At 40.3% G+C, this 19,078-nt stretch overlaps 1 protein-coding gene across 1 annotated transcript in view; it reads right to left on the reverse strand.

Moving 5' to 3' along the window:
• Nucleotides 1-7,954: 7,954 nt before the first annotated feature.
• The window catches only part of AFTPH (aftiphilin), a 33,568-nt gene continuing 22,444 nt past the window's right edge, over nucleotides 7,955-19,078 (reverse strand). Inside the window, exons 7-9 of the mRNA XM_010084121.1 lie at nucleotides 18,349-18,432; nucleotides 14,256-14,379; nucleotides 7,955-8,450 (exon numbers count right to left, since the gene is read on the reverse strand). Of these exons, the coding sequence (XP_010082423.1) occupies nucleotides 8,306-8,450; nucleotides 14,256-14,379; nucleotides 18,349-18,432 (353 nt within the window). The 3' untranslated portion in view covers nucleotides 7,955-8,305. The remainder of the gene's footprint in view (nucleotides 8,451-14,255; nucleotides 14,380-18,348; nucleotides 18,433-19,078) is intronic.

Raw genomic sequence — 19,078 nt, forward strand, 5'->3', positions numbered from 1 at the left:
AAATCCAGACCTCCTTCCTACACCCACTCACAAACTCAGGGGAAGGCAGCTTTCACAAAGAGAAGGGCATTCAAGCACATACACTGCAACATTGCAGCAGTTTCCCCGAGACAGGCTAACCTCCAAAGTGCCAACATGGTCCTCCAGCGCACTGCATGAATGAAACGCTGGGAATAGGAGCTCGTGCCAGCTGCAATGGTCTCACAAGCTGGAAAGGATCAAACTCCCTACCTCTTTGGTCCTGGACTGGAGGAGAATTGGCTCAGGCCGCCTCCTGAATGAAAGGGCAGCTTTCCTAACGACTGAGCTCACACTGCCAGCCTGCTAAGGAGCGGCATTGATTTGAAACCTAAAGGACAGCTGTTTGTTCCTCTGTTTCCACCCTGCTTCCTCCTCCCTGGCCAAAGGAGGAGGAAAGTTGCCAGAACAGACTTCATCTAGGTGGACAAGAAGAGAGAGAAAGAGAGGGAATACACCCCCAAAAAATGGAAAAGGAGGGAAAAAACATACTCTTAAGAGCACAAAGCAGCCATACAACTGCTCATTTTCCCATTGTCAGAGGGTGGCAGCTCAATCCAAGAGAATGTGGAGTAACCTGCAATAGTCCTAACAGCTGCAGAACACCCGTCGCCAGCTGCATGTTGATTCTTAACTCGCTTCAGCATTAACTAAGTGACAAAAGGCTTTAGTGATCCTAATGAAAACATGGGCCCTGTGCTCAGTAAAGTAACACAGCCATGAAAAAAAAACCTTTTTGGTAGCAGAATTCATGTGCAATCAGGTTTCAGGTCCAAGTTGTCAAGACTGGGACAAAATGTTTGATGAGATTTGGGGCTCGGGGCTAGAGGAAAGGGAGGGTTTGAAGGTGTTTGCAGGGGACAGACACTTCATGTCTGCTTTCAATTTGTTTCCAAAGCAGACATGCTTTTGTACTTGTGCTAAGGCTCCCTGTAGTTTAAAAGCCAAAATATGATCAGAAAAGGCCTTATGGACCCTGAGCTAGCCTTTGTATTTTTGAAAGAGCCCGTTAGATACTTTCCACTCCGCTCTGAACTCCTGTGGAAGCTGCTCCCAGACTCTTCTCCAAGGCTGCTGTGAGGAGCTGAATGGCCTGAGGAAGAGATCCAGCAAGATTTGTTGCCTCATTTTCAGTAAACTCCTTGGACTGGTGAGCATGAAGGAGTAAGAAAAATCAGCAGTCCAACTACTTGTGGGGTGTCTGCACACAGCTGCCAGCATTCACTTGCTCCTTCCAGGCAGTCTCCTCACATTTTTCTTTTCCCCAATGGAAAAAGACCTGAAAAACCAGCTCCAACCACAGCAAGAATTACAAATCAGTCAATATCAGCTCTGCAGACCTGAGTGACAGCCTGAGGGGACACTAGAATAGACACTAGACAGAGCCAGTTCTGCAATGACCACACACGTGTCTTCTGCACATCCCACCATACACCAACCAGCCCCTCTGACCATATAGCTGTGCACTGATGTTGGAAAAGCATGCCGGGACGATGGTGCGCAGCAGCAGCAGGACTGCCTTCCCCTTCCCTGTGTCACTGTGACCAAGATTTGTCACTATTCCAAGCAATAGGGCACATCCTGACTAGCATGTTCTTTTGGATATTTATACAAACAGACTGCAGTTAACCATTAGAAGTACCACCAGGACTACCACTGGAAAAGCCAATTTGACTGTTTCTTTTACCACTAGAGCTGGACTCTTTTACAGATTAATTCCCCAAAGAGACACAAGGTGCTGTAACAACGCCACCAAACGTGGTTGGGGTGGGATGGAAGGGCTTGTTCTCCACAACATACAAGTCCAAAAGGCTTACCCCTCTGCAGAGCCAGGCCAGCTCTGACACAGTGCATCCCATTAGGATGGAGCTGGGGTCCTGCAGTGGTCTGTAGGGTTTGTATTGCAGCAAGGTTTGCGGTGCTCTCTCTATTATGGCACAAGGTCACGACTAACTGAGGTATGCTGGACAACTCAGTTTCCTACAAGGCATCCTCCTCAGCAGCTGGAGACCAGTCAACAGATTAAGGTCTGATCCAAAGAACTTGCTTTTCTCCCCTTGTGTAGTGCTTTCTGAAGACCAGTTCAGGCGAGACAACACTTCCTGCCATTTATAAGATTAAGGCTGTCTTGAAAACCACACCTGGCTTCAGTAAGCTGCCTTCACTGCAGTTCTTTGCTGTCTGAGGGAAACAAACACCAAGTGTTTTATCGCTTAAAGATTTAAAAACAATCAAGACACATTTCATTGGAAAAGCAGAGACAAAGACACAGACAAAGCTGCTGAGCTGAAACTACCCCTCTGCTTCCCCTCCCTCCCCATTTAACAACTTCATTGCTTTAAATATGGGAGGAGAGGCTCACACAGTGACAACAAACCTGGTAGGAAATCTGCTTGGATTCTGAGGGGATTTGCTTGCTAGACCCAGCACCAACCAGGCAAATGCTTGCAGCATGGGACTGCATATGTATGTGTACTAATAAACCTCTGATGGCCCAGCCCTAACGAGTAAGGATCAGTCACAACAGCTGAACCACCAGCATTAGCACAGGTGTAGCAGGTCAGCAGCGAATGCCACCTTGGTCACACAAACAGTGGGGACACAGGTGGAAGCCCAGCAGAATACCTTAGGACATATAGCCTGAGAGGGTCAGCCTCATTTTGATGCCTCAGTTCAGTTTATTGCACCCGTGCACACGTGGGTACATATTCTAAACTTACAAAACTATGTCAAAAGTATCATTAAGCACATGGAAAACCATGCTAAAAGAGATCATTAAGTCTGCTTACGTAAACAGTCAAAACTATCTATACCTCCTTAATTTGACTCTCCTTTAAATTAGTCTTTAAGGCACGGTCTTGGTTTTTTATTTTCCACAGGACCACAGTCTCTTTTAGTTCAATGAGAAGTATTTTTTTGCCTCTTCACATTCTACAAGTAGTCTCAAGCCTTGTTTAAGGCACACAATCCAATTCCTGTGTGGAGTATAGTATTAAGAACCTCTGCAGGTATGTGCCCTAACTTTAGGTGAGTACAGTCCTGACAAAAATAGGAGGAAGATTCAGAGCCCCTAAACTAGGAACATACTTCTCTTTGGTGAACATATAGTGAATCCAGACATAAGACAGCGAGCATTCCCCTGTGCCTTTGAGACGTGTGCGACACCTAGATCAGATGAATCCTTCTCAGATGACACGACAAAGAGGAGTACAGCATCTCAAACAGTTGGTCTTCGCAACCCTGCTGTAATGCAGGGATAACAATGTACATTACAAGTTTAAGAACAGCCTGACAAGATGAAAACAAGAGCTCCAGCAGTTTTGGGTGCTTAGCACATGCACCCGACCCCTGGTGTCACAGAGCCTCAACTGTATATCAAATGAGCAAAGCTCCTAACTGCTTAAGTTACATCACAGAGCAATTAGCATTTCTGTACATCCCAATCAGGCAACTCATGCTGGGCACCAAATGACAGAAATACACAAACGACCTCCTGCAAAAAAACCCCAGTACGGCCAGCTGCTTCAAGCAAGGACAGCACTGCACTCCGCTGTGCCTTCTCCGGAGTTTCCACGTAAGGCTGTCCCTTCTCTGTAGCTATATGAAGAAGGGGCCCTGCAGAGAAGAGCTTCGGCGCACTATGCTGATTCAGAGAATAAATCTGCGCAGGGCATGAGGCAAGGATCGAGTGAAGACAGGATGATATGTAAGTAACGACTGCCACATTGCAGATGCATGGCAGGTCTGAAGCTGCAGTTCCAAATCACAGCAGCGGAGCCTAGCTTCTGAGGATTTGTTTTTATACCTACAGTCTGGATTTATAATGTACCTCCTTATTTAAAAATAATTTTTAAAAAGTGTCTTCTAAACATCTGGCCTTGTATCAATGCTAAAACATGCACGAGCAGCTGCATTTAAATCCTTAGCCTGCAGTCCAGCTCTCTACCAAAAATAATTGATAGCAATAGCAGGCTGTCACGACGCATGCAACATACACTCACCCAACGGCTTTGACACATTTTCTCTTCAGTACAGTAACACAGAGACTTGGGTCTCTGAGGCTCAGTTTCAGATTTTGGAGAAGAGCAGCCAGTGGGAACAGTGTGTGTGCCTGTAATCCATCCCAGGCTTTCTCTCCTCTCCAAATGCCCCTGCTCCTCACGCTTATATCCTACTTTCTCTACCACCTGCTCTTCCTATAGCTATCCCAGCTGCCTACACTCCAAGTCCTTCTTCACCTTCTTATTTTCCCTACTCAGAGATTCTCCTGAGCTTACGCTTTACATTTTCTTCCAGCTCCTCCTTCCTGTGTTTCTAACCCTCTGAATTTGAATGTGCTGTTTCTCCCCATCTCCTTTCACATTCCACATTCAGCTAAGGGTGCACACCAGGCTGCTTGCTGCCTTTAGCCGCTGTGTTCTTCAGCACAGAGGCCAGATTATGAAAAACTTCTCTGCTTTTGTAGCAGACACTCCTAGCAGCTGCTATGCAATTATTAGATGCCACATGCTTTTATAAATTATATTCAAGTGTATTTTGCAACTATCCTGTATTTTGCAACTATCCTGTATTTTCAGATTGCTCTGAAATTTAAAAGGTAATTACACAGAGGTACAGAACTGGCACAAAAGAGTTGCTCCTAGATGTAAGTGGTTGGGCCAAGGCTCACTCATCTTATGTGCACCCAGCTAAGTCTCCCTTACATCCTACAAAGACTGACAGATACGCAGCCCATGTGCAGCAGTCCCACAGTCCAACAACAAAACTTTCCACATCTTGATTTAATTACAAGGTAAAATTCTATACAATAATACAAGGTGATGAAGGGTTAACTTCAATACACATTGACCGCATTTGAGAGCATCTACCTACATTATTTGCAAGCTTTATTTTTGGCACCTCAAAATGAATGTGTCAAGCTAATGATATCCTGAGAAGGTCTTAACATTTCAAGTGCAGTGGGAAGTACAGCACTGCTAACACCTGCAGCAGGTGGTGACGCTCCCGATAAGCCAGTGCTGAACCACTGCGCGTCAGAGTGCAGTCTTTTGGATAACACAAGCAGAGTGCAGCTCTTCTTAGCAGTCATTCAGGGGCCTGCAGCTCGCTTCACAGTGGGAGTTTTGGACTTTGCTTCGTGGCCATGTTCCAATTCAGGCAATTGCATCTGAACCGAGTGTCCTCTGCTGCTTCTGTTGGACGAACACATAAGCGCCTCACTATTAAATGACACTAGCTCTCGAGTGACTGTGATACATGTTGACATGTCTGATGACAATGCACAGCAACACGTATGTGCAGCAAGTATCAATTACCATTCTGCCCCTAAACCTATTGTCAAGATTAAACTAGATAAGGCATGTTGTGTCAATGGGAATAGCATGGAAGGACAACCCCGATGCAGCCGCATCTACTAGACAAAACTTTGCACAAGAACAAAGCTGTCTGTACAAGACAGGAGGAGAGAGGTAGAGGAGCCTGCCTGCCCACCCCTACAATCAACAAGAAAGAAGGCTTAAGCTAGAAGATGAAAAGCAACGCTTTGTTTTAAGGCAAGCAGCATCCCCCCTCAAAAGGCTGAATTTAGGTGGAAGATTTATGTCTTTCAGCACAGTGAAGGTCTGTGGGATGCAATATTTTTTGCGGGGGGAGGTCATAAAGAACATAAAACCCCTGTAAACACACTCTAGGTTTCACAAAGTTTCAGATTGGTACATCAGTACAATAGAAACTTCCTTCTCCCCCTGCCATTTCTTCCCCCTCCCCCATCTACAGCAGGCCACCAGTACTGCACTGGGAGACTGGAAGACAAATGGGCAGCTGCCTCTAGAGGCAATTGTGAGGAGACTAAAGATCAACTTGCAGCTGGCACTTCCACCCCCACCTCTCCGTAATACTTCAGTCCACTTGCTGCCAGACAAGGATCACAAGTCAGCTCCTAAACATATTCTCCTTGAAACAATAGCTATAGCTCTCTACTGCAGCTATACGGCTACTCAGGCTCCACAGGACACGCTGCAGTTATGAAAACAAAAGGACCGATTTTAACCCACAGCAGCCCAACACCAGAACAGAATGATGGAATAAGCATGCACTAAAAATACTATGCTAAACCTGTGAGATTAGTAAAGCTAATTTTGATACGAAACAGGCATGAAGTCAGTGCTGTAATAAAAATCTGCAGAAGGAACAAACAGAAGTGGTTTTGAGGATACGTGGTAAAGCAGATGGCTTTTGCATAAACCTTTTCAGTTACAACAGGGTGCAGTTCGATACCACAGCATTGCAGCACTAACTGGAGGCAAAAGGCCCAATTTAGCCTTTGCAAATTAACTTTACCAGAGCTGCAGGAGCAGCTCCTTCAATTCCGAGTGGCCACCACTCACTGAAACTCCTGAGTTCATAAAGGTGGAACTCCAGCACTCATCTCTCAAGGACATTTCAGGAGGTCTCTCTAGAAGGAAAAAAAGCTTCCTTTTGCAAAGACAACAACTCAGCTTACACCAAACTCAAACTTTAACTTTTCTGACCTAAGTGCTGTCACACGATAAAGAATTCAAAGAGGTAAGAAAGTGTATTGGAGATTTCTCAGAACTAGATGTTAACTGACAATCTGGTGGTGACTACCGAACATTAAAGAGCTGTGCACATAGTAAAGGTTAGACATGCAGAGTCTCTGCCCACGAAAAACACCCCTTAAGAAATATCAGCACCCAGAGCATGTCTTACCTGCAGACAGTCCACTGATATCCTCTGAAGAGACGTTGCTGAAAGAGCTACAGTGCAAGCTAACATGTTAGGAAACTTAAGCAAATGCTACACTTATATTTTTATTTCTAGCTAAGAAACACGCAAATCCAGTTGTCCTTTCTTACTGCACCAGAACTTGTTTCCTTACAGTTCAGCATTGACAATTACTTTGAAGAAGTCCCTAACCCAAAACATCAATGTCTTGAGCCACATTGCCCTACAAGCCAGAAGGCAAGCTGGAGAAAGAAATAAAAGAGTACATCATAACACATTCAAAGAAACAGGACAATCGAAGAGAAGTCTACTACTCCTTCTCCAAAACCCTGACAGGTGTGTTTTGTGGGACTATTCAACACAAATCAGAAGCTTCTACTGTTAATGCTGTGCATCAATTCTACCATTGACAGAAAGGTGAATAATGTATACATTCTGTACAAAAAGATAGCAGACTATATATGTAAGTATCTTTTAAATTATTTTATTTTGTGTAAGCTAAAAGGAAATTTACACACTTAAATCTCAAAAGACCTTGGGCATGCACATTGACCTTTTTAGAGGTTCTTCTACATAGCTCTCTTTTTTCCATAGGAATTTCCCCAGACATTTACAACCCATAGTTTTTACTGTATATACAGCCTAAAACCATAGCAATCTATGATTATGTCAATTTTACACTGTGCAAAATCAAACAGGAATAGTGGTACAACAGAACATAAAAATTTTTAACAGGTAAATTTCATTGTAAGACATTCATATAGTTTTGGTCCTTCTTTTCCAAATCAAACTGATTAAGAGCAGACAACCTTCTAATGACTCCAAAAAATCAAGTGTTGAGACAGTGATCCATAACTGGAACAAGAAGTTACTGACAGTATACCTTTCAAAAGGCTATATAGTGACAGAGCCATACTACTGAAGTTTAAGAACATAAAAACTAATCAGCCAACCAATCAACCAGGGGGAGGGGAGCGGAGAGGGGAGAAGAAAAGGAAAAAACACATCTTAAGCTTGTTAAAACAGAAAAGAAGTTACTGGGTTTTAAAGAAACAATAACTGACAACACGCAAAGGGACAATGTAACCTTTTGGTTTTCTCCCAGCAACTCATATTTTAACATATGCAGGAAAGAAAAAGATGATCAATGCAATCTGCAAACCTTTAAGGGGGACTTCAGAGATCGTGAAGATTGAAGTTTTCATTATGTATTTCTAGGATTTTTTTTTTTAAAAACTTTTTAAAGTTTTGTAAGAAGGACACCACCAGTGTATTTCACAGAGACATAAATGTATACACCCCAGCACAACAAAAAGAATAGATCTTCAAAAAGATTTACCCCCAATTATTTACATTTTTCTCTAATATAAATTTAGGACTCCAGTATGTAAATAAATATACATTACTATGTATACCTTTCTAGTGCTGCTTACCAACAAATCATCTGAACTTGATTTTTTTTTAATTAAAGCAAGATTGCTTTTTATGACCCACAGGGGGGAAGAAAAAAAAAATCAATAGAAAAGGTCCAATTCACATCACTTTAGTCTACCTTTTCTTGGCAGCTTGTTGAAGGTGTTAATGTGGCTGGGAACATCAACACCTTGGCATGCATGAAAGTTAAGTCAGGAAGGCTAGAAATCACCTTGGCAGCCTCTTCACTAAGGTGTTCTTCCTTCTTAGGCTTCCTGTTGAGAAAAGAACAAAGTGCATTAATCCAGTACCTGATATTCCCTTGGATTACGGAAAGAACTACTGATTGAAGCAACATTCTGGCAGTTTGTCTCCCATTGACAGGCACTGCTGTAAGCAACTTGAAGGCAGTCTAATGTTATAATACCTATCTGCCTACCAGCAAAATGTTAACACAGAAAGTCAGCAAAATGTCCCCAAATATTGTTGCAACAAGGGAAAAAAAAAGATTTCCTACTCAGATGCTAATTTTTAGATATTTTCCTTTTTTTGGCAGGTTCCAGTGTGCCATTCTAGGACTACTCACTTGAAGAAACAACCATGCACATATTCTAGGGATAAGACAATAGGAGTATTAGTTAAAGTTTTAGTTAAAGCCTTAGGTTAAGCTACCTAAATCCAGTATAATCTTTCAAAATAAAATGTAAAAATCTTGAAAGGACATTAAGAAGTTCCTAACTTAGTTCTTAATACTTTTAAAAGAAAAAGAAGGTATTTATGCTGTGTTTCCGACATGATAGTACTCAGATTAAACATCATATGGCTCTACATCATAATCCACAAACCCTTTTAACCCCTGGCATTCATCAGCAGCAAAAGGTGTCTCACAACTTGTAGCTACTTGCCTTGAAGTGCAGTACTATGTGTAGCCATAATGATACACACAGCAGTGTGTTTACTTTGTCTTTTGCATTATTCACAAGAACTATGGAGTGCAAATCAATACAGAAGTCTGAAGGTCATGTCGCTTGATTCTTACTATTATGCACGAAACTCACATTTCCTAAGTAAAATGAAGACTGGCTCAGGCTGCTACAGAAGATTCCTCTCCGCTGCCCAAACACACACACTTTACAGAGGTCTGGCTTGTGTTGAAGAATGCTGCCTATTACTAGAAAAATTGAGTACTGCATCAAACATTGTTCCAGTTCCAAAAAAGCACCTGCTGCACCCTGTAACAACATTAGAAATTCTAGCTAAATAAGCTCCCTCATCTTTGGGGCAATAAGCTGAGTCAAAAGGCTTGAACCAAATAAACTGCCTTTCCCTAGAAAACTTCAGAAATTTCCCTTCTAGATCTCATCTTAGCTATAAACTTTAAACCCATGAGAGGGCAATTGCCACTCTGATCACAAAGCAGCACTACTTATACTTTCTTTTGTCAGCACCCATCAGGATTGTCTCCTGAACTGATCAGAGATCAGGGGAAAGCATCGCTTCAGCAGCTAGGAGGAAGAGAAAAAAAGAGCTGGAGTCAAACTCATCCTTGACATCACTGATCACTGTGTTGACAGTGAACTATCACTTTAGTTTGCTACTTGGAATCTCCACTTGATGAAGGATCTCTAGATGAGGCAGCCTAGATATTAAATCTGACTTTCCTTCACTAGAATAGCAATATTTTCTTTTCTCTGCTGCAGAGGAATTTCATGAGCCACTGACTAGGCAGATTACCAAATTCTGGAGGATAAACAAAGCTGTGTGCTGGATTTACTGAAGGCAGAAGCAGAGAGCCAGTATGTGCCTCCTTCTCTACCAACTTCACAGTCAGTCCTCCTCAGAGTGCAAACAGAGCTATCTCTGAGCTGTTGAAATGTGGTTGTCACCCACCACTGTGTTATCAGTATCTGGTGCCACTATTAGTAATCACTTACCACAAGCCTCTTAAAGGTACAAACTCCTGGTGATCAAGGACTTACAGCTAACAAAGGAGTGTTTGACAGAGGAAGACAAAGGAAGAAGGCTGACTCAGAGATCTGCATTAAAAGGAGTTCCTGTAATTGTTAATCAGGCACCGAAATGGAGCTCACACACTCCTTGCTATTTATATGCCTCTTCCTCCTCTGCTCAACTGTGGCATGCTAAGAAATGGAACCGCTGTGTCCCAGAGGCAGTGCTGCATTTTATCTGGTGATCCTATGGAGGACCTTTATCATAGGATGATGCTATTGTTCTTGCTGCACTATCTGGTCTCTGCAACATCACCACAGAACATGCACACCAGTGAGCACAGCCAGATGTGAATCTCGCCCAATTACAGAATGCTCCCTCCTGGCTGGAGGCCCTTTGCAATAATTCAGCTACTTATGTGCTCCATAAAAAGTATCTATAAAGAAGGACAAGCTAACACACTTACACAGCAGATGTTATTTAACTATGACCAAGTTACAGATACAGATACAATCACTTGGCAATAAGTGTCAAAACCTTTTATTAAAATCAGGTCAGTGTAGAGAAGGATGAGAGAGCCTAAAGTCTCCGTTCCTCAATGGAGAGGGGCAGGTTCCTCTGAAGACAATGAAACTGGACACTGCAAGTACGATTTCTGCACAACAGTCAGCACATTTGGTAGCAAGTATCACCAGGGCAAAACCTAAAAAATTACTCACAAACTCTTACTAAACTTAAAAGACAAAGCAACATCACCACTGCAGACTGTTTTTACCCTTAAAACTTATTACAAATCGCATAATAACTGTGATGCCTTTTGATAGAGGCAAAAGAAAAAACCATGTTAGGTCCATTAATTTCAGTCACCACTTTTGCTGAAGATGTTCCCACTGTCAAGAGATTCTTTTGCCGAGCCTTGGTCTGTGGAAGGCTGTTATGGAGCTTCTATTCATGCACTCTTGAATTTCTAGCTACTGTGGCTTACAGAATGGGCACCCAAGTGGATTCTCAGTGGCAGCTGTACTACCTCTGTCTCCTTTGGAATCAGAACTTTTTATTACTAAACCATTAAAGGACCCAGCTCTGGCTCAAAACAGGTATTAAAACTACCTTTTCTAGAACACACTGCCTCTATCACACTTGTCCTGCTCTAGGTTACAGTTCCTCTCAAGACAGAAGGGATGCCCTTAGCCAAGAAAATAATTGCAAGTCCCTCTACCTGTTGGCATGAAGTTTCCTTTTCAAAGGCACGTTAACACTAAGCTGCAAAAAATTAGCCAGGCTGACAGGCAGAAAAGTTGCTGGAGGAAAATTTAGCAAGAAATAGGGAATGCTTTGTCAATGTGTCACTGACACCTCACTGTTCTGTTTTGCCTTCCAAACCCTTCCTGGAGCGCTCAAATCTTTCAGGACTTCAGTCACCTCTCATGTTTGCAAAGGGTTTTGTGGATAGCACCAGCAAGGCCAGGCTCTAATAGCAACAACGAGCTGATTAGAGAAATGCACTTTCAAAATCACTGTGTAATTAAGACTTAGCCTGCTCCATCCAACACTGCCGACAAGGAGTATTTCCAGTTTAAATGAGGGTTTTGGCCACTTCTTGGAAAGGTATCAGTGCTCTGCTTTCCTTCAAAAAGACAGCAGATAAACTTTTGATCTCTGCCAATTCTATGGAACTGGGCAAGGCCGCAGATTCTCTCTCAGTGGAATGTTGTACTGGATCCCTGACCTTCAACACTTACTGCTGCCATCAAGGTTTCAGGCTCAAGCTGACAGGGAAGTTTCCCCTCCTCTCCCAATACTTTCTTTCTGAAAAAATAACTTTCCAGCTTCAAGAGATCAGTTTTCAAGCAAAAGATGGAGCTATTTCAGACAAAGATGACTCTTCACATGGCTTCCTACAGCTGAACAATGGTGTTTTCACTCTAAACTTTATCATCAAAGATCCTGAGTTCAGACAAGTTACAGACAGACATAGGATAGCCTTAGCACAACTGAAGTTGTCACTGGCCACATCTTCCCTAATCAGTTACCACGAACGGCTAGTAGTCTCCACTTTGGTGCGTGAATGCCTTCCTTGTTGAGCTGGCTGGACCCAGACACTCCTATTTTAAAGTTTCTGGTTCATTAAGAAAGAATTAAGAAAAAATTTCAAAAGAAAAACAATTTTATTAGAAAAAGCTAACATACTGCAACATGTTTGGTATGCTGCTGAGATAAGACCTTCTTGTATCTCTAAAGGTTTCTAGCTTGAAAAACAGAAAGAGAGACTGCTCTTCTTTTGGAGAGCATGAAATCAAAAAAGAAAAAGCACTTGAAATTTGAAAAATTCAGAGTTGATAAAAGCATACAAAATGTATCAAACACTGAGAACAGCTGCTTTAAAACAGCTAATCCTTGTGTGTGTCTGAACTTAACCACCAAGACTGAGGTCCCCAGCCTCTCTCTACAGCCTGATGTACTGCTACAGCACAGATCTAGAACCTCTTCCTATCAGTAAGCAATGCTCTCCAGAACATGGGAAGAACTTTGACATTGGGACAAAGAGCTTTAACAGTGCAAGTAAGATATTTCAAGTGCACCACGGAAACTTTGGAAAAAACCCAAACCCCTCATACAGAAGGGTATGAGAAAAAATACAGAAAAACAAAGGTCAACATTCATTTATGCAAAGCAGACTTCCCTCTTCCTTTGTAAAGAAAAAGTAAGCTAAGACATCTTCAAGCTAGCAAGCAGGTACAAATCCATGAGTAGAGATAAAATAAAGATACATCTGGAGTTTGTATGTCCTGCTGTGAATTTGTGGTTACTTTTAAATTAGACTTAGAATATATTACAGAAATATTTCAACTGTAACTATGTTTTCTAGTTTGTGAAAGTCAAACTTCCCCATTAGTGTATCTTCAGAAAGAGTATATGCACTCCATGGGTAGAAAAACAGTCAATCCAAGAGACAAGACACAAAAATCAGCATTGAAGTGTGGAGTTCCCTCTACTGGTTCTCCCTTGAAATTTCATGGCTTGTTGATCTTTTTATTTACTGTTCACTTTGAACATTTTCACAAAAACTAGCAAGATAGCTGACTTTTTCAAGAGCCCTTTTAAAACATAGTTTTCTCAATGAAAGAACATCTCCCACCATTACAAATCACTACATTTGCCACAACTCTTCCACTGTGCCTCCTCTCCAAGTGCTATGCTGCATAGAAACACATTTAGAGTGCTGAATAAAAACCCTAAAGCTCACTTATGAGTGAGGATACGTTACTATCTATTAGTTGCAAAGCAACTGATATTGTTGCATGTTGAGGCATGCACTTCCTCAAGAATAGAAATGTTTTACTTGGTCAGAATCACTCAGCGATTCTTTTAATAGGCAGACATTAATTACATGTTAAGACAGTCCACGATCCTACTGCTGGCATACACATTCAAAAAATAAACCCAAAGAATACAAGCTTATAGATGGAGAGACTATTCTGTACACATTCAACAGGACAGACTTCAAGATATTCTACACCTAAAGCCTTCATACAGGTTCTACCTGCAAAAAAAGTAGAGAAGAACTTCACACAAGATCCATGAAGCAGAAAACACATCCTAAACCAACTACATGCTCGTTCCTTAACTTGCAACAGCAAAATGAATCTTATGTTTTGTCGCGAAGTTTTCAAAGGTGTTATGGGAAGGGAAAAATACTGTCATAATTATTAGTTTTATCATTTTACTTGTGGAATATTCTATATCTATAAATTACACAGAGGACTGATGAGAATCTTCTGTCAAAGTCCTACATCACTGAACTGTGTGGTTCGGTATAGCCTTCCCTTCTTAGGAATCAGCTCTTTTCTTCAGAAAGTCGCTTCTTCCAGTTCAGTCTTTGGCTCTAGCTTTTCCACTCACATCCTAGTGATCTTTTTCTTTCAGCTCATGAACCGTTTCCCATCTTATTTTAGAGTTCTATGATAATTTAAAAGATAAACTACAGTACTATGAATTTAATATTTAAATTTAATTATTAAACTTTTGATCATTCAAGAACTTCTGACCTAAAATAGCACACACATTCCCTCCTCACATTTCATGCCACTCTCTGAAAAAAGGAGAAAAAAGTGCAACAGAGTATTTACCTTGTGGACGTGCTTGCCTTTTCCACTGTGGACATGAGTCTTGCAAACGCATCCGTCACTCTGTTGTTTGCATTGGAAGTTTCCAGTTTTGAGGTTGTCAATTCATACAACTCGGGATCCACACCTTATAGTATAAAATGATAATCAGTGATGGTTGGAGGCAAGTCTAACCACAACTAGCCACAGACCAACTTGCTAGAGACTGTTTTCTGTAAACATCTGAATAATTTACAATGTCAAGATACACGAAAATAACATGACAGAACACGTCTGCATTTCTGAAACACTGTCCTCTCTCCCCACCCTTTTTCAGTAGCTTTTGTAGTTGTACTACAAAACACACACACATTGGATCAAGTCTGGCATACGAGGTCTCAGTCTAAGAATAAGCAAAACAAATTTGATTTACCTTTTAGAGTGAAAGACGTGTAAAAATGTCAGCTGTGTTAAAATGGATTGTTTCAATTGCTGTAACTCAACTGTTTGTATTAAAAGAATGCTGCATGTTAACAGGTACCAACTCTTTAACGAGAGATTACACACAACACTGGCATGCATTAGAGTGCATTTAGTATCTTGCTTTTCACAAGTGGTTGTGTTAAAAAGTTTTTAAGTGAGGAAAAGCAGCTTTTATGTTAGATACAAGTGGACTGGCATTAAAAAAAGTTACATACTAATATGTTATGATGCTACCAAAACTTTTAGTCCATGCTCCTTATTCATCTTTCAAGTATTTATAAAGCATCAAGTATCTGTATGTTTCAGCCTTGATTTCCCAGCTTCAGATCTCTTAAGTCAGATGCTGAGTTTTGACATCACATATGATGTGAATGGATTTCAAACTTCATGAGTAGAGGTCATTCTGAAAACAATGCAAACAATGGAAACCTGCATCCAAAAAAATACGTACATATGGGTGAAAACCTGTTTAATGTCAAGCAACACATCTCAGTAGGAAGTGGCTCTACAGTTTCCAGATATTAAGTATGTTTTCTTTAAAAAACTCTCTAGGAATTAGAATTATCAAAATAAATCAAGAGGAAAGACTGTTACAGCACATTTTGTTGCTCAGAAGCATTTTAAATTGGTGATATCCCTCTAGCTACAGTTTCAACTATTTCATGCTTCATGGGTTTAAATTAAATGTGCATATGTGCCTTCCACAATTATAAATATTTTTCAAAAACAGCATAGAATTTTTGTACAGAAGCGTCATGTGTTATAGACACCTGTGTTCTAAACAAGGGTAACACTAGTGCCAGCTGGTTTGGACAACACAGAAGCATTTCCTACCACTGTAGAATACTTGGACCCGATGGTCCCATGTAGCTACCCAATAAAAAAGCAGCATTTATCATCTGATGTGCTGATGATTTTACCCAGTTCACTTGCCCGGATCAAGACATTTCTAGAAGTACTCCCAAAATGCCGAAAGATTACAAAATTAAAAAAAAAAAAAAAGCCTGCACCTATTGCCCCACCTCTTCAACCCAGTAACTGCAGTGCTATGTGCGCAAACAGATGAGGTCAATAATCCTCATGCCTGCTTTGCACGAACTCTCCCTAAGCAGTGTCTTGACCATTCATCATTTGTGCACAAGCTAAGTACTCCCTCATTGTTAGGAAACCAAGCTGACCAAAAAGTAAAATTAAGAAAATCATCTGGTTAAGCTGCAGGAGGTGCGGGGGGCAAGGAAAAGATTTACTCCATTTAATGTGAGTTGATTTTAAATTAATCAGCTCTCCTTTCAATGTACATCTTTTTAAGTCTGGATTTTCAAAGTTAATTTTGTCTAGTTTCACATAAAACATCAAAATATGTAGTGTCCTGAGACCAGTATACCAAGACTTTAACTATTGTCAGATGTTTACAGAACTTGGAAATAGGAAAAAGCCCAATTATTCCATAAAATGTCAACTTTCAATCAGGGAAAGGAAGACTTGAAATAGACTTTGACTTGCAGAAGCCTGCGAAATCCCATTAAGGTACAAATTGTAAAACCAATTGAAACGAGGAGTCCTTTGACATGCAACTCTGCAACAAATGTTAAATGCAACCTTATAAGTTACATCGTTTAGATATTCACATTTATGGTCCTGAACTCATTTTCATTGTAGTGTGATGTCACTGCTCAGTTCACTGTTCTTTAGGCACCTCTTACTCAGCTACATTTACGTTAAACTACTAACATGAAAAATAAAACAATACACTAAATCTGTGGGAAGATGCTAGAAACTAATATCTCCCTGTTCATGATGTAGAATGCAAATTTTTATAAAAAAGTTATTTTGGCTACTGATAAAAATCACACTGAGAAGAATACAGCGTAGATCTACAGCAGGTAAAACAAGTCTTCAGAGAAAGAACAAACTTCTACTACTGATAAAAGTTTCTTCTTGAAGCCAAAATATATAACAATTTGTCTTTCAATTATTTTATTTATTTTTAAGAGTTGCACATTCTCCATTTGATTCAAATGATTAGAGAATATTTAAGGAAAGCACTGCAAAACCTTAATGAGATATTGAAGGAAAGTTAGCCAACCAAACCCCACACAAAGCTCCTAAACACACACACAAACACACGAGCTGCAAGCCAAGAAACAAATGACTTTCCCAGAAACAAGTCAGGAGGAAAGAAAAGCCAAAACAAACAAACAAAAAAAACAAACCAAAAAGAATAAGCACTATAGGGCATACCAGAGAAGGTGATAATACCTGTAACTTGATGAAACAGCAACAACAACACGAAAAAAAAAATGCAATGGAAGGCTAACAGAGTATCCCTCCAGTAATCACGTCAAGTGTGCACACCATCAAGACACAAGAATGTACCCGACTGCACGAGCAGTACACGTAGTGGGTACTGACAACTTTTATGTCGATAAACTTGCACACACTTACAAAAGAATCTGTAAGACTCGAGCATCTTGAATTTGCTACCTATCCCTTCCACAACAAACCTGCCATCTTTCATCTGATAATGACGTTTCTCAAGGGTGGAATAAAGAGACATTTGGAATGTGATGCCATAAAATTGCCTTCAATGACCAGATTTCAAAACTAAAAAAGCCAGTTTTGAAAAGAAAAAAATACAATAATAATAAGTGCTTATTTGAAGTGTGGGAAACCCCTAATCCTCTTAAAAATTTATTTTTTGTAAATTAAAATCACTAAGAGGAAAAAACCCCTTCCTATGAAGGAAGTGATTATCATGGCTTCAGGCATCACATTGAAAAGAGTATTTGCCTTATGTACTTAACCTATGCACTGGGATAAATCCCCAAAACATCCCCTTAAATTCCTGCAGAAATTTATTTTAAGTGTTGGCTTTCACAAGCTCACACAAAGTACTCAGAGCATGTCAAAACCATGCGATAAATGAATTCAATTACTTTCACCTATTACTCAATGGAGAGAGCAGTGTTTTCATCTCTTTTTAAGCGAATAAGTTGCAGTTAAAGTGTCTTGGTTTTATAATTAATATTCATGTTTGTGGATCAGAAGTTCATGCAACTATCCTTGTTTTCTATTATGAATGTTGTTAAAACACTTTTTTCACTTTAGCATTAATATTAGTAGTACACACGTTAAAAATTTACAACCTCCTGGTAGCAGCAAACATTAGTGGGGTTGTCACATGTTAAGCCCCATAACTTCATATTCACACAAAACTTCCAAATAACATCAGAATCCCGTAATTTGGAGACATTCAGAAGAGAGAACAAGCCTCATTTTTTGGGTGTAGTCACATCTACAGCATTTTTCATTTTTTCTTAAGAGCTTAGAAAATCTCTCATTCAAAATTTCTCATTTGAAACAAGTGTTTTAACATCTTCTTTGCAAGAGCATAAGAGCCATTCACTCCTTCAGCATGTGACAAATACAGAGCTGACAGTACCTTTCAAATACTTTGCACTTGATACAAAACATCAGAAAACAGAACAAAGATTAAAGGAAAAACGCAGTAGAAAGACATTTTAGAGAAATGCAATGTAAAATTTATCCTTGTTTATAGGAAAGTCAAGTGATGTGCTCATGCTTTTAGTAAGTTGTTATAATATTACATTTGTGGTTTTAACACTCTGCTGACCTGGGATTGTGGTGGTGCTGCTAGAGCTACTGTCATCCACGGGCCCAAAGAAATCAAGGTTCAGAAGAGTGGAACCTCCACTAGCTTGAAATTCAGTGACCGTGTTGGTAGGCAGCCATATAGAAGGTAAGCCAAGGGAGGGGTTTATGTGTAAAAAGGGGTAAGACACACACTTGAACATGCAAGTTATAATTAGTACTCAGTACACAATTTAAAAATCGACATGAAAACAATGCTTACAATATTAGTTTGTACCTTCTAAAATGTTAACAACTTAATTCAGTGCACACTTCCTCATGTACAATGCAGCAAGGAAATCAACACTAGTAACTTTAAAATAGATTATTTATTTCAGTCTAAAAATGAAAGAGAACCAGCACGACCCAGAGAGAAAGATGTGACCAGTTAAAGGGAAACAATATATAGGTCAATTGATAGTTAAAATATAGTGGGCTTTTTTTCCCCTCACTGAAATGGAAAGCCATTCTTTCATTAGGAAGACTTAACAGATCCCCAAATAGCAAAGAACCAAAAAAAAAAAACAACCTTTAAAGTTTTATTTAGGAGCTTTAAGCTATTAATCAGCATTATCTTAAAGCAGTGTGAACATAGGGTAACAAACACCACTCTTGTATCCAGTTCCTCACTGGTAAATTATACTGTTCCCCTTTAGTTCTAAAACAGAAATCAAATCAAGATACATTTTAAAGAAGTTGTTTGTTAAAAAGAA

The sequence above is a fragment of the Pterocles gutturalis genome, unplaced genomic scaffold (assembly GCF_000699245.1).
Source record: "Pterocles gutturalis isolate BGI_N339 unplaced genomic scaffold, ASM69924v1 scaffold26755, whole genome shotgun sequence".
Taxonomy (NCBI): domain Eukaryota; kingdom Metazoa; phylum Chordata; class Aves; order Pterocliformes; family Pteroclidae; genus Pterocles; species Pterocles gutturalis.